Source organism: Lynx canadensis, chromosome A3 (genome assembly GCF_007474595.2).
Source record: "Lynx canadensis isolate LIC74 chromosome A3, mLynCan4.pri.v2, whole genome shotgun sequence".
Classification (NCBI taxonomy): Eukaryota; Metazoa; Chordata; class Mammalia; order Carnivora; family Felidae; genus Lynx; species Lynx canadensis.
The window spans coordinates 14,754,033-14,775,544 of NC_044305.1; the positions used below are offsets into that span (position 1 = coordinate 14,754,033).

At 51.8% G+C, this 21,512-nt stretch overlaps 2 protein-coding genes across 6 annotated transcripts; one reads left to right on the forward strand and one right to left on the reverse strand.

Annotated features, from left to right (window-relative positions):
• The first annotated feature begins 178 nt into the window (after nt 1-178).
• Nucleotides 179-11,945, forward strand: ACOT8 (acyl-CoA thioesterase 8). 5 transcript variants are annotated; one of them, XM_030309497.2, is made up of 6 exons: nt 179-400; nt 1,674-1,810; nt 7,231-7,456; nt 9,366-9,523; nt 10,083-10,277; nt 11,715-11,945. In XM_030309497.2, the coding sequence occupies exons 1-6, from the start codon at nt 282-284 to the stop codon at nt 11,831-11,833; spliced, it is 954 nt and encodes a 317-aa protein (XP_030165357.1). In that variant the 5' UTR covers nt 179-281; the 3' UTR covers nt 11,834-11,945. The 5 variants fall into 5 exon arrangements, 4 of the variants coding, with proteins under 4 accessions (XP_030165357.1, XP_030165358.1, XP_030165356.1 ...); XM_030309498.2 differs by having other exon boundaries at nt 10,409-11,795; XR_003967577.2 differs by having other exon boundaries at nt 180-400; nt 10,083-11,114; nt 11,715-11,801.
• Nucleotides 11,942-21,272, reverse strand: SNX21 (sorting nexin family member 21). The gene is made up of 4 exons (XM_030309098.1): nt 21,269-21,272; nt 16,738-17,286; nt 16,152-16,309; nt 11,942-12,998 (listed from the first exon to the last, which is right to left on the reverse strand). The coding sequence occupies exons 1-4, from the start codon at nt 21,270-21,272 to the stop codon at nt 12,324-12,326; spliced, it is 1,386 nt and encodes a 461-aa protein (XP_030164958.1). The 3' UTR covers nt 11,942-12,323.
• Between the last annotated feature and the right edge of the window lie 240 nt (nt 21,273-21,512).

The following is a 21,512-nucleotide window of genomic DNA, read 5'->3' on the forward strand; positions in this document are numbered from 1 at the left end:
CTTATTATCCAGTCCCGGGTTCCGCCCCCTCACGGCCACGCCCAATCACACACGGGATTCCCGGACTGGCACTCCTTTTCTCCAGTCGCTAGAGGAAAAATCGACGCCCTCCCACGAAGACTGACAGGAACATTGGCCAATCATAACTTGGATCCCGCTTTCTCAGGGTCCGCAGGGGGCTTCCGGTTGCTGGAACAAGCTGCCGGAAGAAGCTGCTCGTTCAATGCGGATCTCCGCGTGTCTGCCCAGCGCTACGTCCTGGCCGGCAGCGAGTGAACCCCATGTCGTCCTCGCAGGCTCCAGAGGACCAGCAGGGCGGCGGCGATCCCCCCGGGGACCTCCGCAGCGTCCTGGTTACCAGCGTGCTCAACCTCGAGCCGCTAGACGAGGATCTGTTCAGGTAGCCGGCCGCATCTGGCCTGCACTCCCCCCCATTGGGACAGAGGCTTCTGATCTCGACTGCCGCCACCACGTTGCCCCCTCCTCATAGTCTCCCGGACGAGGATGGGCTCTGCGCGGGATGCAGGCTCTGCATCCTGCGGTTGGGAGAGAACTTATCCCTGAGAGATCTGGCTTCGCTGCCCTAGCTTCCTCCTTCTCCGCACCAGGTCTGCGCAGCCCCATCCCTAGGAGGTCCTAGCAATCTGGGCAAATAAAGTGGTGGCCCGAGATAGCCTTCTCAGCAGCCTCCCTTGAGGAGTCATGTCCCTGGGGGAACCAGCCCCCAAAGGGCGGGGACTTGTCCAAGTGCACGCAGCTGATCAGGTTTAAAACTTAGAAGCAGCTGCTTGCGTATTCGTTGTCCTTTTCCTCTTACACACCTTATCCCCTCCACCACTAGGTGGAGTCTAGTAGCTCATTACTCATTCTGAGGCCTGAGCCAGTTTCCTTCCCAATGCTATTTAAATTCTCTCTGTAGCTAGGGATTTAATAATTTTGGTCTTCAAGGCTTTTCAGAAGCCATCTTCGGGTGTTAGCTTCCCTTCCCGTTACTGAAGAATTGCAAAAAACTTCCTGGAGAGCTACTTAGAATGCGTGATAGTAAAAAAAGTCTAACCTTGGGCTGGGTGATGGGAAACTGGAATTTCACCTCTGGGGCCTCAGTTTCCTCCCCTGTGCATTGAAGGGCTTCGATTTGAAGTCTGAGGGCCGTTTGAGCTCTAAATCTAGTTCTTGGAAGAACTGGGCTGTCCCAAGTTGAGAGATGTAAGTGGCAGGTCTCAGTGCAGTTTGCCCCCAGCTCTTGGGGTTCATTTTCGCCCTCACACGACCTTGAGGGGGCTTCTGCCTTACCCTGGAATCAGCAGTGGAAGAAACACTGGACTTGGGGGGAAAAGACACAGATAGTGCACAGGAATGGTAATGTTTAAGTTGTGTGACCTTGCTCAAGTCACTTTCCCTCTCTGATCCCTGTTCTCTGTGTAAAATAAGGGCATTGGTTCCTTGTCCTTAACCGAAGCCCGGAAGGGTTGAGCAGTCTTGAAGACCCTGAAGTTGTACGCTGTGTGCAGAGTAAGGGAATTTGCTTGGGAGAAGGGTCCATGGCTCTCACTAGATTCTCAAAAGGATCCCAGACCCCAATAAGGCCGAGAGATCCTGCCCTATAGGCTCAGTGATGGTCACAGGATTTGGTCTGGTCCCCAAGTATTTCCTGCTTTCCCCTCTCCCCACAGAGGAAGGCATTACTGGGTACCCACAACCCAGCGGCTGTTTGGGGGTCAGATCGTGGGCCAGGCCTTGGTGGCTGCAGCCAAGTCTGTGAGTGAAGACGTCCACGTGCACTCTTTGCATTGCTACTTTGTACGGACAGGTAAACTACCCCCCCTCCTTATCCCCAAGCCAACCCTGATGGTCCATTAGCCACTTCTTCCTGGACTTGGGGGGCTGACCTAGGAGAAAGAGGGAAGGAGGGGGAGGGGGAGAGAGAGACTGTTAGTTGATTCCTCTCAGGGGAGCCTAGAGAGGAGCAAAGCAGGGGGCCAAGAAGAATGTTGGACCTCACATCTGCTGAGATCACGGTGTACCTGTTTTCTGGGGCAGAATGACTTTGTTGCTTAACTGCTCCCTACAGGTCTTTTGTTCTTCGCTCTTTACACACCTTCTGGTGCCAGGTACTGTCCTGGATCCCCAGAGGGGTGCTGTCACCTCTGCTAGTTCAGCAGTAGGCAGCTTGGCTTGGAGAAGAGAGCACCAGCCTGCAAATCAGGAGACCTTGGGTCTGGTTTCAGATTTGCCACTAACGTGCTCATCCATCTTGAGTGAGGTTACCACCGCCACCCTCACACCCCCACTCCCACCCCTCCTCTCTGCCAGGCTTGGTTCTTCCCACCTGAAAAATGGAGAAGGGGAGGGGCCTAGTATGAGATCCCTACAGCCGCTTACCGCTCTGGAATCAAAGGAAGGAGGGAGGGAGTAATCCTTTAAAACCCACGCTTTCTTTTGGGAAGCATAAACATCTCACCTTCCCTCCCTTTCCCTCACTCCTAAGGCAGATGCCTGAAATTTTGAGTCCCTGTCTTCTGCACAGTCTCATCAGCTGTGACGAATTTATGGAACTTCATAATATATGATTTATGTTAAAACAGTAGTGAGGTTTTCCCCATCATGTTACAGATATAGTTATAACTTTTTTCAAGTTTATTTATTTTTGAGAAAGAGAGTGCGCAAGTGGGGTAGGGGCAGAGAGAGAGAGGGGGGAGAGAGAGAATCCCAAGCAGGCTCCACGCGGTCAGCGCAGAGCCCCATATGGGGCTCGAACTCAAGAACTGTGAGATCATGACCTGAGTCAAAATCAAGAGTCGGACGCTTAACTGCCTGAGCCACCCAAGCACCCCTGCAGATATAGTTATAATAGTAAGTATCCCTTTTTGTCATACTGCGTTCCCCTGCTGCCGCTCACTCCTTATCCTTGTGCTGCCTGTCCCTCCCTGACAGTCATTGCTGTAGAGTATTTGAATACTTACTGTGGGGTCAGCCCTGTTCTCACCTTCATGCTAGCTGGGAGCAGATGTGCTCTTACTTCTTCAGTGTAATCGTAAGCTCCAGAAGTGCTACGCTTACGCTTTCGATATTGTAACCCTTCTAGCCCAGTGCGACAGTTTTATTTTGTTTTGTGGCAGTGGGAGCATTACCTGATCCCTCTGAATGGGCCTCTTTCTCTTGTTTCTAAAGAATTTTTGGTCTTTGTGAGTAAGTAAAGTATCCAGTGCAGGGCCTGGACTGTTGCTGGTTCTTTTTTGATGAGGAACTTATGGGAATAACTAAAATTTGCATGATACAGTGCATAGCTATGTCCATTACCTTGTTTAGTCCTTAAAAGTAAACACGAGGGGTGGGCATTCCTGCCACCATTCCACCTGTAAGGAAACGGGGACCAGAAGAGGTTATGTAACCAGCTCCCACAGTGCTCAGGGAGGCAGAGCTGGGATTTAAATCCAAGCTCCACACTCTTTCCTCCTCCTTTGCTTTTCTCTTTCACTCTTGGGAGATCATTCCAAACCATGAGAGAGCTACCAGGTTCTGGGGAAAGGATCCTTTTCCTTGGAAAGTCTCCATCCAGGGAAAGCATGAAATGAGACATGCCCATGCCACTGTTTTAAAATAATCATCAATTATTTGTGTCCCTACCTGCTTCTTGAGAGGCTGCAAAACAGCTTAAAATAATTGGTAGTGGGGTGCCTGGGTGGCTCAGTCACTTAAGTGACCATCAGTGCACAGCCTGCTTGGGATTCTCTTTCTCTCCCTCTCTCTCTGCTCCTACCCTGCTCTCTGTCTCTCTCTCTCTCTCTGTCTCTGTCTCTCTCAACTAAATAAATAAACATTTTAAAAGAAAAAAAATGGGGGCGCCTGGGTGGCTCAGTCGGTCAAGTGTCTGACTTCGGCGCAGGTCATGATCTCGCGGTCTGTGAGTTCGAGCCCCACTCGGGCTCTGTGCTGACAACTCGGAGCCAGGAGCCTGCTTCAGATTCTGTGTCTCCCTCTCTCTGCCTCTCCCCCACTCGCACTCTGTCTCTCTCTCAAAAAAAAATAAACATTAAAAAAAAATAAAAAAAAAAAAAGAAATAATCGGCAGCTATTACAGGACTATTGAAATAGAAGTCAAGGGACAGGAGGCTAGTAACAGGATTTGGAAGAAATGATTGTGTTAAAAAAAAAACTAAGCGGGGCGCCTGGGTGGCGCAGTCGGTTAAGCGTCCGACTTCAGCCAGGTCACGATCTCGCGGTCCGTGAGTTCGAGCCCCGCGTCAGGCTCTGGGCTGATGGCTCGGAGCCTGGAGCCTGTTTCCGATTCTGTGTCTCCCTCTCTCTCTGCCCCTCCCCCATTCATGCTCTGTCTCTCTCTGTCCCAAAAATAAATAAACGTTGAAAAAAAAAAATTTAAAAAAAAAACAAAACAAAACAAAACAAAAAACTAAGCTAAGGCATATTGTGGTTCGTTCTGAGCTTCCTGGCAGCAAGGAAAAATGGGAAGCTCTCTTACTAGTTTGTGATGTGACCTCTTACTGGTTCCAGTAATGATGGTTCCATATTTTTAACTTCTTTCTTTTTTTTTTTTTTTTTAAGTGAGCTTCACGCCCAGCACAGAGCTCAGTGGGGGGCTTGAACTCATGATCCTGAGATCAAGGACTGAGCTGAGATCAAGAGTCAGACACTTAAAACGACTGAGCCACCCAGGTGCCCCTCAATATTTTTAAATAAAAGATGCTGGGGTGGGGGTATTGTCCTTGGCTATTTATCATATCAATTCTTTGTCTGAAAAACCAGGAAAGGGGCACCTGGGTGGCTCTGTTAAGCGGCTGACTCAGGTCACGATCTCACGGCTTCAAGCCTCACATCGGGCTCTGTGCTTGACAACTCAGAACCTGGAGCCTGCCTCAGATTCTGTGTCGTCCCCCCCACCCCCTCCCTGCCCCTCCCCCTCTCGCTCGCTCTCTCAAAAGTAAACATTAAACATATTTTTTTAAAAACCCAGGAAAGAATGACAGTTTAATTTTTTGTTTGATTTGTTTGATTTATTTTTTTAAGGATGCTCTAGAGAGGTATAAGAATGTAGTGTAGGAGTCATCTGACTTGGTATAGGTTTAGAGCTTGGTGAATCTAGAGTCCTCACACATTAATCTGTAAAGGACCAGATAAAAAATATTTTAGGTTTTGGGGCCCCTGGCTGGCTCAGTCTGCAGAGCATAGAACTCTGGATCTCAGGGTCTGGAGTTCAACAACCCATGTTGGGCGTGGAGCCTACTTGAAAAAAACATTTTAGGTTTTGTGGGCAAAAGCAACAACAGACAATATGTAAACAAATGGGCTTGTCTGTATTCAAACAAATGTTAATGGCATCAGTTTCCTCATCTATTCAGTGGGGAAAGAACTTTGCATAGTTATTGTGAGACCCACCGGACAAACCCCGCCTTAATTACTAATGTCACCTGGCACCCCCCAGTCACTCCTGCAGCCAACAACCTGTTGACTCCCTTCCTTCAACACATTCCAGGGCCTACCTGCTCTGTTCCAGTAAAAATGTCCAAGAACTCATTGACACTGAAAGGTAAATCACTAGTAACTGAAAGTAGTACCTTTTAGCTGCAGCCTAAGGATAGGGTTAGGGTTTTTTTTTTTTTTTTTTCTTTTTTTAAGTTTGTTGGTAGGGAAAAGGGAAAGGAGGGTTCCTTTCCAGCACCTGAAATCAGACTGCACATGTAGCTGTTTCCAGGATCTGGACTCTTGGGAAGCCCTTCCTAAAGGCCTTTGACCTTGAGGAACCCCCACCCTTTGGCAATGCCCGACAGCATCCTGCTGAGCAGACCGGCCAGCTTCAGACGGTGATGTGTACTGCTGTTGGTTGAATGAGCCTGCGGTGCCCCGTTGGCTCCCCTATTTGGATGACGGTGGAGGAAGCGACACTTCCTGAGACCTGCTCCTTTCATCTGAAAATTGAAAATCATCCCCAGGACCTCTCACTGCCAAGGTGTCAGAGCTCTCCAACATCGGCCTGACTCAGGCACTGAAGAACTTCAGGGACACCAAGGAGATGCTCCTAAAAATCCTCCAGACTAGCTTGTGGAGGGCTAATAGGCCTCGGGGCAGGGCCAGTGGCTTCCGCCCTACACTGGGGATGCAGACATCCAGAAGAGAAGGGCCAAGGGACTGCTATTTCCATCTAAGATGAAGTGATTGGCCGACAGTAGGCTTCTGAGGGACGAATAGTCAAACAGACAATGGCCAGACCATCTATAAAAATAGGATTCTGATCCCCAGTTGGCAGCAAGCAGCACAGGAAGCCAACCTACTGTCTACACATCAGACCTGTAGGAAGTCAGACCACCATCTCTAGCAACCGGCACAGGAAGCCAGACCATAGCCCCTAGAATGATCAGCCCCAAACAGCCAAGACTTTATTAACAGAGACAACTTCCCTAATTTTTGTCCCCACTTCCAACTTAGGACCAACCAGAGAAAGCCAAATATGCCCTGTTTCTAGTTAGCTCCCTACGGACTTCCTGTGCCGACAGCTTCCGATCGTGGCTTATGGTGTATCTTTTTTCACTATAATGCTTTCCCATTTCTCTGCCTGCCTTTCAGTTTCTGCCACACACAAGTGATGGTGGCTGACTCCCTTGCTATACTAAACTCTGAATAAATAGCTTCAGCTTGTTCTTAGAAAACAAAAAAGGCAGCAGGCCAGAGTTACTGACCTCTGATCTAGAAGAATAGTATTGGACTCGTGACAAGATCCCAGTCACAGATGAAGCAAGACAAAAGCGGAGATGATTTAGTTTCTTTAACAAACACTTCTAGAGCACTTACTCTGTGCTGGATGTTCTAAACACTTTACAACTGTGGCTAATCTAATTATCATTAAAATACTGAGAGGGATAAGCACTGATGATCCCTATGTAGAGAAGGGTAAAATGCTCAGAGAGGTTGAATGATTTTCTCAAGGCCACACAGTGAGTGGCAGGGCCAGGATTTGAATGCAGGGAATCTGGCCATGCCCCTCTGTTCTGTGCTGTTGAGAGAGGGGAGCTCCACTTGTCCCAGAGCATCTGGATGACAGGGTCTGGTATTGTCCCTGTATCCCCAGTACCTAGGCCGTAGCGGACCTCAGTCAGTTGCTGCAGAACAGAAAAGGAATAAAGAACGAGTAGCAGAGGTGCCTGTCCAGCCATTGTGATGATGACTTGTCCCGTGGGGCTTACTTGGGCTCAACTGTATCCCTTGTGCCCACTGCAGGGGACCCAAAGGTGCCGGTACTGTACCAGGTGGAGCGAACTCGAACAGGGACGAGCTTCTCTGTGCGCTCTGTGAAGGCCGTGCAGCATGGCAAGCCCATCTTTATCTGCCAGGCCTCCTTCCAGCAGGCACAGCCCAGCCCCCTGCAGCACCAGTTCTCCATGCCCGTTGTGCCCCCACCGGAAGAACTGCTTGACCATGAGTTCCTCGTTGACCAGTATTTAAGGTGAGAGACCTGGAGGCTCCAGGGCAACTGCTGCTGTCGCCTGTTAGTGGGTCGTAGAGTCCATTTTAAAACTCTAGGGGAAAAAAACCCATATATGTGTATGTATGTGTGTATACGTATACATACATACATATATATATATATGTATGTATGTATACGTATATGTACAACGTGTGTATACATACATAGAGAGACGGAGGGAGAGAGAAGGACCAGGAAAGGAGATATTGGAGCATATCGCATAGGGAGGGTAAGAACCCTTTTGTGAAGCTTTAGTTTCAGTTGTGTGTGTTGTGGAGTGTGCGAGTAGGTGTGCATGGGCAAGTGTGTTGGGTCACGATGTAAACACAGAGCTTAGTGATTCAGCCAGTTCAGGTACTGTTGCAGCTTTACTGGTTGCGCAAATACTGAAATATTTCTGTAATTACTTGGTGCGTCCCTTCCCGGTCTCTGAGTGATCCCTCTCCTCCTCTGGGGTCACTCGTGATCCAGCAGCCCAGGAGTTCATGCCGGGCAGGGGTGACGGTCCCTGCTGCCTTTGCCTTCGTGGGTGCTAAATATTTTGAGTATCGCCTGGTAAAATATATTTCTTACTTGGATCGTAGCTAATAAAGTTGGAAAAGTGCTGGGGCAGGGGAGAGAGCTCTGGGTCCCGACACAGGACAGACACAACGGATTCTGGCCGGGTCTGTGCCTCTGATAGCGCTCGCCTGCTGTGCGACTTTGCCTGACTCCCCAGCCTCTCAGAGCCCTGCTTCTTCATGTGGAAAATGGGAATGGTCGTGTTTGTCCTGCCTACTTCACAGCTGTCTCATAAGGAGAGCTCCCGTGTCTTGTGCTGCACGCTGGGGACATAGCATGGTATTGATGGGATGGATGTGGGTTTTATCTTTTGGTAAAGGCCTGGGTTCAAATTTAGACTCTTTCTGCTAGCTCTGTGAGTTTGCGCAAGTTGCTTTCCCACGCTGAGCCGGTGCCCACAGTTAGGAAATGTGCTAATCATAATTCCTCCCTCATAAAGCTGCTGTGAGGATTAAGTGAGGTAAGAGACAATAAGGTACTCAGTGAATGCTCCATAAATTGTAGTCACACCACTACCGACAGAGAGGAATAAGCAGAGAGCCTGGTCTGCCGTCAGAGCTCAAAAATGTTTGCTGAAATAAAAGGAGGACATTGTTCTTAAGGGTCCATAAATCTAGAGCTGTGCAGTCCAACAAGGAAGCCACTAGCCACATGTGGCTGGCGGCTTCTGTGGTGGAGAGTGCAGGTACAGAACATGCCATCGTCACAGGAGATCTGTGGGAGGGTGCCCTCGAGGGTGGGGTGAAAGTGGAAATACTGGTGAAGAGCACCAGGGCTGGTTGTTACTGTCACTAGAAATGGGCTCCTCCCCTGTGGGGACACAGTGTTCCCACTTGCTTAGGGTAACTCAGTCCAAGTTGTACAGCCTGTTTCTGAAAGTTGAGAATAGTGAAGTAGTTAAGAGCATGCGCCACACTGCCTGGGTCCGGACCCTGCCTCCTCCACTTGCTGAGCAAGCTACTTGGACTGTCGGGGGCTTAATGCATTTATCGGATCGGGGTGATAATAGCATTGTCTCACAGGGTCGTTGTGAAAAGTGAGCGTACGCAAAATGCTCACAACAGTGCCTGTTATGGGGTACACCTTGGTACTCCGGTAGCTACTGTCATTATCTACATTTTGCAGATGGGAAGATAGGCCCAGAGAGGTTACTAACTTGCCAAGGTCACGTGGCTCATAAGTGGCAAAGAAAGGATTCACACACTCTCCTTTTCTGCCTGCCAGAGAGGAGGTGAGCTGTGGGGGAAAAGTCAGGAGTCCCTGTGGAGGACCGAGGGGGGTCACAGAGGCAGCTCAGAGAGGCTCTCCCCTCCCCCTTTACTTTCAGGGACCCCAACCTCCAAGAGATGTACCGGGTGGGACTGAACCGAATTGCTGCCAAGGAGGTGCCCATTGAGATCAAGCTGGTAAACCCACCGATCCTGAGCCAGCTGCAGAGCAAGGAGCCCAAACAGATGTTCTGGGTGCGAGCCCGGGGCCATATTGGTAAGAGGACCCCAAGGAGTGGAAGAAAACACTCTCCAGGGGTCTCGGCCTGTACCTCATATGCCCTGTGTGGTGCTGGGCATGTTACTTCCCCTCTCTGGACCTGTTTCCTTGTCTGCATGGTGGGGAGTTGGCTTAGCTTCTCACTGGGTCCCTCTCGGCCGCTTGTATGGGGAAAAAGGGGAGGGGACTATAATCATCCTGATGTCGGCCCTTTCTGGGGAAGGCAAGGTACCTTGCTGGTTCTTCTCCAGGACCTCTGCTAACCATACGGTGCCTCTGTGCAGGCTGGAAGAAGATACCCCTTAAAGGACCCAGTGAGGGAGACCTACGGAGTGAAGACTGGATTTCAGTCTTCACTCACCCCTGTCCTCTGCCCATCCCTGCTGCCTTTGTCACCTGCCACACACACACACACACCCTGTAGGCCAGGTGCCCTGATACAGTGAGTAGTCTACACATCTGTGTGTGGCAGCCCCTCTCTGCCCCCTGCCTCCCTGCAGGTCCTGAGCTGTAAAGCCCAGGAGCCCAGGGCTGATGGGGCTGGAACGTGTTGCAGGGGAGGGCGACGTGAAGATGCATTGCTGTGTGGCTGCCTACATCTCGGACTATGCCTTCCTGGGCACAGCACTGCTGCCCCACCACTGGCAGTGTAACGTGCACTTCATGGTCTCTTTGGACCACTCCATGTGGTTCCACAACCCCTTCCGAGCTGACCACTGGATGCTCTATGAATGCGAGAGCCCCTGGGCTGGTGAGTATGGGGCCACCAGGACAAGGGTGCTGACGTTGGGGGGCAGGAAGCCTGCTTTCTGGGGTGATGCTGCCCTCCGCCCCCAGCCTGTGGGGCACTGCACATGTCACTTCCTCTCCTGCCTCCTCTAGGCTCTGGCATTCTTCTCTTCAAAAGGACAGGGTGAGGCTTGAAACGGGACACCTGCTCAGCTTAATATCTGTAACAGGCAGAAGGTACTAGAGACCCGGTTCTAGTCCAGAACCACTTCAGATTCTCTGTGTGATCCTGGGCAAGTCCCAGCGCCTCTATGAGCCTCAGTTTCCCCATCTGAACAAATAGGGTCCCACAAGCAGTGGTATCTGAACCTGGTGGCCCATCAGACTGCCACTTGGGGGAGCTTTTTCAAAATAGGTTCTCAGATTTTACCCTCAAGATTCTGACTCAGCACGTCTTGGATAAAATCCAGGAAACTATTTTTGAGAGGCTCCCTGAGCAATAGTGCTGATTAGCCAACCTGGTTGGGGTCAGGGCCTTCGGTCGTCTCTGAGGGCTCCACAACTTGGACACTGTTAGTGCGCAGAGAAGCCCAGACTCGTTCATCAGTGCCTTGTCTCAGAGCCCTGGGCTCCTTTCTAGGGAACTACTTTTCAAAGGAAGAAAAGCCTCGCTTTGTAAAACAGGGACAAAACTTAAGGGATTCTATATTCAGGGAAGGGGGTACTCTCCAGTACCAACAGTATCACAATACAGGATCAACAGCCTTGCAGTTAGGACGCTTCGGTTCGGGTTTGGCCGGCTCCTTATGGCCGAGTTCCTGAGCCTCCTGGGACTTTGCTGTCTTCATCTGGAAAATGGGTGAGGCTTGTTTCACTTGGCTACTATGAGAACTCAGTGAGCTCTACTCTGTGTAGGGGAGACCAGCAGCTCCCTTCAGAACCTTCCAACTCAGGCCCAGGGTTAGCAGGGGAATCTCTAAGCAGGGAAGGAGGGCTGGCCAGCCCTGATGGCCCCAGGCCCTCCCAACACCCCCTTCTTCCTGCTAGTGGGGTGGGGGCAGTGTGGGAGTCTTTTTCATGAACCACCCTGGAGGACCGGTTTCATTTATTACAAAGGGAAGTGACAGGTTTGCTACCACAAGTGGCCAGGGTGGGTGGCTCGACCCGGCCAAGCTACTGACCAAGACTGTCCTCAGAACTCCTCCCCTGTGATCTTTTTGAGGAAGCCAGTGAATATGTGAAAGTGCTTCAAACTGTCAAGTGGGGTTCCCACAGGAGTTACCCCCAGGGACCATCCATAATAGGCTCATAAAGGGGCACCTAGAGATTGGAAGAGGCCACAACACTCAGTGTGCCCTTGTATGGGGCTGTCAGACCAGTTGCACCCTTTTCGAGCAGCACATTATGCTGGGCTGTGAAGGAGCGAGAAGGTCATTCTCACCCTTCTCCTCACCCGCAGGTGGCTCCCGGGGGCTGGTCCAAGGGCGGCTGTGGCGTCGGGACGGCATCCTGGCTGTGTCCTGTGCTCAAGAGGGCGTGATCCGAGTGCAGTCCCGGGTCTCAGAGAGCAAGCTGTAGCCAGAGGTACCAGCTTGGCCTGGGGCTTCTCCCCCAATTCCTGAGGCAGGAATTACAGTCAAGGTCTGGGCCTTCTGTCCCCAAACCCAATAAAGAGACTAATACCACTGGAGCTGCTGCCTTTAATTCCCCTGGGCCAGGCTGCAGCTCTGCTCCAGCCCTCAGCTCCAGGACTCCAGAGGCAGAGTCCCTGGCCCTCTGGCCAAGGAAGAGGTGACACTGACCTACCCTGGGGCATCGTCCCCAGACATTCATGAGCTGGAGAGGCTGCATCCGGCTTCCTCCCTGCACCATCCCAGGGCAAGCCCAGCCGAAGCTTGTCCTGAGCCCAGCTCAACAGAAAGAACGTATTTCCTTGGTTTGCTACCAATTCTTTGTAGGACTTACAGGGGTTCCCAGCACCCCCTACCACTTCCCAACTGCTGTGTCCTTACTGCCCATCCGCATCCCCCATCCCGGGGCAGTGCCTCTCCCCACAGCGGCAGTAAGTCTAGTCCAGTACCTCCTTGATGAGCAATTCTTTGAGACTGGGGGGTGGCGTGGGGGTCAGACCTGCTTCCTGCAGGGCCTGGAGGCGGGCCTCTGATTGGCGTTTGTCCAGGCCCAGGCGCCAGGAGAGCCGCACGTGGGCCTCCAGAAAGGGTGCCAGCAGAGGGTGGGGGTTCTTATCCCCCAGCAGTCGCAAGGCTCTCTCACAGCACGCCCGGGCCTCCCCAGGGTCCTCCAGCTCCTGGTGGCACACAGCCAGCCCGGCCAGGGTCAGCAGGGGGCGGTCTGGGCCCGAGGGGGTGCCTAGCTGGGTCTGCAGCTGCCAGGCATTGGCCCAGAGTGCCAGAGCCTCACGATAGAGGCCAGTGCAGGTGAGGCTCTGTGCCCGTCGCAGCTCAGGCAGCACGAAGAAGTCCTGCAGGTCCGGGGCATGGCGCAGCTCGGGCACTGCCTGCAGGTGGCTCAAAAACTGCTCGAAGGCCCGGCTGCGGCGGGCGATGGTCTCCGCGGTAAAATTCCGGCGCAGGCGCTTCCGGGGGAAGGAGATGGCGGCCATGGGGCCCCGGAACTGTCGCTGCAGGTTTCGGTGCAACCGCTCAAAGTCCGAGTAGCGGCGAGAGATCTGGGCTGGCTGGCGATCAGGTGGCCCTGGACCCATCACGGCGAGGGTGTAGAGCTGTGGGGAGGGTGGGGTCAGGGCAGGTGTGAATTGTCCATGTGCCCCTCCCCTCCCCACACCCGCACTTCAAGCTCTGTTCCCCCACCTGTCCCCTTAGTCCCTGAGACTGGGCCCAGGAGGGTGGGAGCTGCTGGGGCAGCAGCTAGGGAGCCCAGTCCCATCTTACCTGAGGCTCGTCTGAAATGACCCAGGCCCAAGGCAGCACGGGGAGAGAAAGACAGAGATGAGCTTCAGTGCCTAGAGCTGCCACCCCTTTTGTCCCTTCCAGGGAGCACTCCCTTCCCATAGGGTAGTTAGCTCTTCTGATAGCCTCTCTGGAAAACCAGCGGTGAGCCGAAACCCAGGCGACTTTCTTGGGCCTCTGAACCAGCCTTCAGGACCAGCCTGGGGCTTTGCTCCACTCTGGACACAGAGCCCCCACCTCCTTAGCTAGGTTATTCCAAACGGGCGGAGAGGTCTTCAGACAGCCCTGGTAGCGGTCATTGTGGAAAGGACATTGGGCATTGCACGAACTCCTGGGCAGCTACTCCCCTGGAGGCGTGTATCCTCAGGCAAGGCAGTGCTCCCCCTTGGGTCCGCCCTCCTCTCTAGTGAACGAAGCACTGGCCTAGGTCATGTCTACTCAAGTGGAATGTGTATAAATACATGTTGGTCCTGAGATTTTAGGTGCTATGTGCTGGAGTAAATAACACTGAATCAGAGACAAGAGGTGACTCCCCCTAATTTGAATCCTGACTACAGATTAAGAGGCTCTCAGTCTGATTTTTAAAATGCACTTCTCCAACACTTCTCATCTCCACCTTGAGAAAAGTGCTAGAAAGCAAATCTCCGGGCAGAGCCTTCGGGCAATAGCATTCACACAGGGTTTAATGACACGGTGTCATTTTTCACGGATTTTATTGTATTAATTTTTATGGTTCTCTTTATGGCAAACTAGGCTTTCCCCATACAGTAGAACTTTAAAATCATTTGAACTTGTTTAAGACTAAAAATGTTAAGCAAGGAGTGGTACAAGTAGCATTTAGCCAGGACAAGAATTGTGAAGGTGGTACTGGAAGGACCAGTGTCTGAGAAACACGGGGCAGGATGACCGTGAAGCTGAGAACCTGAACACGGATTAATCTAGCATAATGCTGAGCCACCAGACTTAAAAGGGGGGATTAGTGAGCATCAGGTGTTGAAGGCACACCAACACCAAACCCAGACTTTTCTCGAATTTGCTCTGCGAAACTGCCAACATTACAGCCACCTCTGGTCAATTAGGCTTGCTTATTCTATACTTCTCTGGAAGATTCAGTGTACGGTAATATTTTAAAGGATTAAGAAGTTTAACCTTGGGGTGCCTGGGTGGCTCAGTCCGTTGAGCATCTGACTTTGGCTCAGGTCATAATCTCACAGTTCGTGGGTTCGAGCCCCATGTCAGGCTCTGTGCTGGCAGCTCAGAGCCTGGAGCCTGCCTCGGATTCTGTGTCTCCTCTCTCTATCTGCCCCCCAACCCCCGCCCCGCTTGTGCTGTCTCTCACTCTAAAAAATAAATGAACATTACAAAATAAATTAAAAAAAAAAAAGAAGTTTAACCTTAAAGAAATTTATTTTATTCTTCAATTCTGCTTTCCCAAAACATTTCCCAAAACGACTGCAAATCTTTTTTTTTTTTTTTTTAATTTCTTTTCTTTTTTAAAGGAACGATTGTTAACATTCCCGGAAAACAATTTCCTGCAGAATACACTTCAAGAAGCATTGGTCTAAAATGACCCCTTATATTTATCTAGCTTTTACTTTTAGTTTTTTGGCAAAAAGAAAACATTTTAGATCCATTATCTCATCTGACTCATCAAACACGTCCCCCCAAGTCTCACAGCTGGCAAATGGCCCCACTGGGATTGAAACCCAGGCCAACCTAATTCCACAGCCTGTGCTCTTAACCCCCAGAAGTTAAGTCAGGATGTAGGGTCCCCACTGGACAGAGAAGGGGATTTGTCTCCCCAGACACGGGTCAGGACCTATCTGGCCATCCTGCTCTGTCTTATCATTCTCTTCCCAGAGTCCCACCCCCACCATGCTGCCCAGCTGCTCCTCGGGGTCCCTCTCCTGTGCATGACGCCTGGCTGGGACTTTTGCCACTTAAGACTAGATCGTCAGAGGCATCCCTGCTCAAATTGGAGCAGGCACCCCATGGGCGTGGCCCCTGTTTACTAACAGCAGCGGAGAGGAATGGAGAGAGGCCCAGATGTGGGACAGTGCTACAGGCCCCTTTCCTGCTGAGTCAGAAATGGAGGAGGGTGGCGAAGATGAGGGATGTCTGAGGCAGGGAGCTGCCACTGCCCAGACTGGCCAGGTCGGGCTGGGGCTCAGGACCTGGCAACGTCATTCTCCATGTCAGTTTCTCCTTTCCACAGCAAGGAAAACAGACTCCAAGGCCTTCCCCCACACTGCTTTTCATCCTAACCCCACCAACCCCCTAAATCCAGCCCTCAGAACAACATCATGGGGTACAGTGTGGGTGCCTGGGAACTGGGTTGTAAGGGTGCCACAACAGGCCCTACCTGGATGCCAGACATTTTCAAGCCAAGGTTAAGTCATAACAATAGAGGTGCCATTTTATCAAGCACTTCATAATGCCAGGCACAATGCTAAGGGCTTTCTTTCTGTGCACTGTCTCATTTAACTTCTGCAACTGCTCAGATGAGAAAATAGCATTATCAAGGTTACACAACGCACCGAAGGTCAAACAGCTGGTAATAAGTGGGATCTGAATCAAGATCTGGATCCAAAAACCTTTTTTTTTTTTTTAACCACTAACCAATGCAACTTGGGTTTCAGGTCTGACCCAGATAATATTTTTTCCTATATATCTTGTATTTTGCTACAGTCTGCAAAACCTAGGGTTGGGGGGCACACACACCAGTTCCCTTTAGTCTCAAAACCAGGATGGGGGGCAGGTCCATAATCCCTCAGAGAAGCTAAATCATTTGCCTGAGGACTTGCTCAAGTTATATCTCCTTTCTGGCCTCAGTTTCCCCATCCCTAAAAAATGAAGTGATCCTTTAGAACTACACAGCCAGACTGCCCCCCTCAGGAAGTTGGAGTCTCCCCTACTTAGCCAGAGTTCTAAACTCACAGCCCAGGGGTTCCTGGACCCTCACTCACCACGTACTTGGAGGGCGGGTCCTTGACCACGTTGGCGCTGGTCACCTCGAAGAGCAAACGCTGGGGAACCAGGGTGTTCCGGGACTTCTTCCAGAAATCCTGCAACTGCCTTGTGAGGGGCTGACTGCCCCGCTGCCCATCAGGTGGGGGGCTTCGTTCTGCATGAGCACATGACCAGTTACATCAATGGGCCTGGGGCTAAGGTCGACATAAACCACATGCAGTGACCTCACTCATCCTCCCAACAGGTGAGACAGGCTTTATCTCCATTTGACATAAATGTAAACCGAAAGCCAGGGAGAGGTCTGGGGCCAAACACCGCGCCTAGCAGAGCAGACGGCCGACTCTAAATAAATATTTCCACCCCCCCAAACATCGCGAGCACATTGTTCGGTTTGTACATCCCGGATCCTGTACATTTAATGCCCGCAGCAACCTCGAGATGGGAGTGATTTCGCCCATTTGACAAGAGGGAAAACTTGGCTCAGAGAGGTGTTGTGATTCTCTCAAGGTCACACAGCCAAGAGGTGGCTGGGGTGGAGGCCTAATGGAGCCCCAGGTCCCGCCTCTGTCCTCGGGAACTCGCCTGCATCTTCCCCCGACGCCCCGTCCCCGGCGGGCAGCGGGTCGGGGCCAATCTCTCCGTCGTCCTCGTCGTCCTCCTCCTCTTCGTCCTCGGCGCTGGTGAAGCTGAGGGTGCCGCTGAGGCGGGAGGACAGGCCCTCGGCGTCGTCGTCCTCTAGCTCCGAGCTCTCCGGGAACTGCTCGGCCTCCGGGCCGGCCGCCGCCTCCCCCGGGCTGTCGCCGGCCAGGGCGTGCCGCAGCCGGTGCAGGAGCCGTGAGGCCATGGCACCCTGGGGGGAGCGCGCGACGCTGGGGCTGGGGCCTGGGAGGGAGGGAGACCGCCCCCCCCAACGGCGCGAGAAGGGGCGGGCCCAGTCAGGGGAGGGAGGGAGGGGCGCCGCGGAGGCCCCGCCCCTGCCCGTTGGGGGTCCTGCGAGCCCCGGGCGTCGCCTGGCGTCGTTTCCCTCCCACCCGCGCAGCCTAGGGCCGAGCTCTGCACGGGAGCGGCTGGGACCCTCCCCTTGTCTCTTTCGCCCCTTGGCGCGTCTCTCCCTCCGGCGCCCGCGGTGCACTCAGCGGCGCGCGGTCCCCCGGGGTCCGAGTGCAGTCCCGGCAGCTTACCGAGGCCGGCCGGGCTTCCCCGGGCTCAGGCCGCTCCGAGCGCCGCTCCGGCCGCTTCCTGCCGCCGCCCCGCCCCCGGCCCCGCCCGCTCCCCGGAGCCTCCCGGGAATCCCGGGCCTTTCGCTCCGGGAGGGACTTGGGAATCCTGGGTAGGCCTGGGCGAACCCGAGCCTCCTGCGGGATCCTACCCAATCTAAGGGGGCTCACGCCCTCAGTGAAACCTCCCGCTCGTCCCGAAGATCCTGTCAGTCCCGGTTGGCCCCAATCTGTCCCACAATCTCCACCCAGCACTCTTAACTTTCCAAAGTCATTATGCCACCGTTGGAAGCCCATCTCTGGTGAAAAATTTGAGGCCAGGAGAAGACACGTGATCTGAGTTGGAATCTGGCCTCGATGAGCCTAGGTTTTCTCCTATGTAAAACAGGAATAATTAAAACTAGTACTAATTTTTCAGCCTTTGAAAGGGCACTGACTGGTTCAGTGCCTGGCACAGAGCAGAGGCTGACAGATTGATCAGTTACATAGTGATTATTGTTTCCATAGTGTTCTCAGGTTCTTACAACTTCATAATTTCATTTGAGCCTCACACATAGGAAGTAGCAAACGGGGAAGTGAGATCCAGAAAGGCAGAGTTCCTTGCCCAGAGTCACACAGCTTGCCAGAGGTCTCTGAGTGTGGGGCCTTGCAGCCTAGGTCTCCTGAGTTTCTAATTCTGGTTTTGTTTTGTTTTTTCCCCCCACACACGGGAGGCGTGGTAATCTCAGCATCTCTTCTAAAGGGCTGGCTGTGTTTCATCTTTTACCAGGAGGTCAGCAGGAGGAAGAATTTATTGTCACTTCTTGTCAAAAGCCCAAACTATCAGTCCCTAGCAGGGCAGATATTGTTGGTTATACAATTAAACAAATAAAATCTCTCTGACAATCGTTCCTACCCTTTTTGAATGGCACAAGAGAGAGGTGGAGGGAAATCGCTTTGAATGGAAAACATACTCCCTGCCCCCCTATGTGCAGAAAAGGCAGGGCTTTCATTTGAGGCTCCACTGTGTCCTACATCCTGTTCTAGGCACTTTATATGGGGTCACATGTTACACTCAACCTCTTGGGGGAGGGGCTGTTATTGGACAATAATGGTCCATTTTCAGGATGAAGAGGCAAATTGACTTCCCCCAAATCCAGAGCTAGGAAATAGGGGAGCTGGGATTTAGGGCCAAGTCTGTGTAATTTCAAGGCTCTAACTACTCTTCATTCAGCTTAGCAGTAGGGTGTTGGGGCAAAAAAGGCCCCCTTCATTCATTGATTGATTCAACACTCACTTATTCACCAAACACCAAACAAGAATATTAAGTTGTATTTTGGCATGTTTCACAAGTCTGGGTACAAGGCAGGTGTTCAAAAAAACCATGGGTTGTCAGAAATCTGGTTTGGCACTTCTATTTTACAGATGGGAGGTCTGAAGTTCAGTGAGGGGAAGGGACCTACCTTGGGTCATACAAACAGGACCAGAACTAGATCTCCTGATGTCTTGTATCCTCCACTATCCTTGGATTCTGTGTAATATCTCCCTATAGCCTCCCTGAGAGATGGTCATTGAATTCCTGATTGCATACATTCAGTAACAGGAAGCTCATTATCTCCTGAGGCTTCCCGTTCCTGTTATTATTCAACCACGACAGTTAGGAAGTTCCTTCTCATAACCAGATGTCACCCAGTTCAGTTAGTCTTATAAAGAACAAGATATTTATTGAGCACTTGCTAAGTGCCACGTGCTGAGGTGCTGGGGAATGCAGTGATGAACAGGTAAGTGTCTCTGGTCCACGGAACTCAGAACAGGTCATGTCATGTGGCATGCTCAGGGATATGATTGAAGAAACTACCAGGAAACCACCCTGGACTGCTTTGGCCCGGGTAGGGGAGGAGGGATCCTGAAGGAAGTGATGTTATTTTTGATTTGTATTTTTTTTGCAACTAATCTCTACACCGAACATGGGGCTCGAACTCAAGATCCCAAGATCAAGAGTCGCATGCTCCACCGATTGAGCCAGCCAAACACCACAAGGAAATGATGTTAAAGCTGAGAAAGACGGGGATGTCTGGGTGGCTCAGTTGGTTAAGTGTCCGACTTCGGCTTAGGTCATGGTCTCATGGTTTGTGAGCTCGAGCCCCGCATCAGGTTCTCTGTCAGCACAGATCCTCTATCCGCCCCCACCCCCCGCCCCTCCTCTGCTTGTTCTCTCTCTCTCTGTCTCTCAAAATAAATAAATAAACTTAAAAAAATTTGAGAAAGATGACAGGGAAGTAGGCAGGTGTAGAGAAAGAAGACAGAATTACTGGCAAGAAAAAAACCCAGCATGTACAAAGACCTGAAGGCTACAAAAGGTGGTGTTTGGAGCCGCATTTTAGTCTGACCAGAGCAGCAGGCAGGATGTGGAGGAAAGGGGATTGGGATTGGAAGGGTCAAGGGGAATAGATAAATTCGGACCTTCTGTATTTCCCTGAATAAATGAAAGAACAAATCAGGGAACAAATGATTGCTGAGGGTTCCACACGCTATTCCAAAGGAATCCTGCAGTTCCAGGGCTCATATCCAAATTGGAATCCCCTGGTGTCGCTGCCCCTTGGCCCTCTGCCTGGACAGGGGAGGCCTTCTGTAGCCTGGCCTAGCTCCACTGAGCTTTTCTTGGGAATGTCTATAAATAGAGGAAGATGGGCTGGGCTGCCACTGTCCGTCTGCCTTCCTTGGAATCCAGCCTCCTTTCACTGGCCCCAGGCTCTGTGCTTAGTTGTCTTAGTGCTCTTTCTGTTAACTTAGCCACTGTCCACAGCATCACCTACCCCTCCAACATCCACCCTAGGCTCTGTGGATTCTCGGGGTGGACCCCCTCTGGACTGGACTCGCTCTGCACATCCCTTCGCTCTCCGGACGGTCAGCTGAGCTGCTCCAGACTTCCTCACCGAGCTCTAGGAACGGGCCAGCTGCCCCTTTACCCACGTAGAGAACCTGCCCCTGGTCCTCTAGTCTCCCTCTCCCTCAAAAAAGTGAATCCCAAACATCCTTTCCCTGGAGAAGGTGTATTTGAGAGATGGATCTGCTTTATTTCTTTTCTTTTCTTTTTTCTCTTTTTAAAATTTTTAGGTTTATTTATTTTGAGAGAGAGAAACAGAGCACGTGAGTGAGGGAGGGGCAGAGAGAGAGGCAGAGAGAGAGAATCTCAGGCAGGCTCCTTGCTATCAGCACAGAGCCCGATGTGGGGCTCGAACTCACAAACTCTGAGATCATGACCTGAGCTGAAGTCAAGAGCCCCATACTTAACCAGCTGAGTCATCTAGGAGCCCCTTGGGAACTGCTTTCAAAGTTTATTTCTCCTCCAACTGCATACCCATTTCCCGGACCCCTCCATAGATTTCTTATTTGGATAGGACTTCCCTTGAGGATTAATAAGAATCACCCAACATGACTATAGACCTTTACGATTTACAAAGGTCCCCCGGGAAAAGGGAATAATAATAGCTTCTACCTCAGAGGATGAGCACCAGATGAGATCACGTGGTTAAAATGCTTAGCACAGAGTGTGGCACGTTGTAGAGGTTCACAAACCGTGGCTGTCACTTCCTCCTCGCCCCCTCCCCTGCCTTCTACCATGGTTCAAAGACAGGACATTCCACTTGCCAAGCATCAACCCTCTGGAGCTGGCACAAGCTAGGTGACTTGTACCTGGGCCCCCGTTTACCGTGGTCTCTCTGTGAGGGAAGTTATGACCGTCCCCGTCTCCGTCTCGCAGAGAAGGAAACTGAAGCTCAGAGTGGCATCGTCACCTGCCTAAGAGTGCATAGCTTGCAGAGACAGGATTTGGATCTTGGGTTTTAGACTTCAAGTTTTGTTATCTTCCCAGTCTACCTTGCTGCCTCACTTGTCTGTCTTCTGATTGTCCTTACCCATCTTGGAGCAAACATGATTCTTGAGCAGGAGCTTGCTAAGGGGGTGAGCGGGGCGGGTTCTCCTCCCAAGAATCTAGGACATCAAGGCCTGCCACCTGCTCAGAGGCTTAAATTTCTCTGCAAGGGCCCTTGGCTAAATTAGGTAATGGGCTAGGACTCTGGGATGGGGCGGGGGTTGGGGGGGAGGCACTCACTGACCCCAGGATCTGATTGGCTGGGGCAGCCAGTCCTGGGGAGCAGG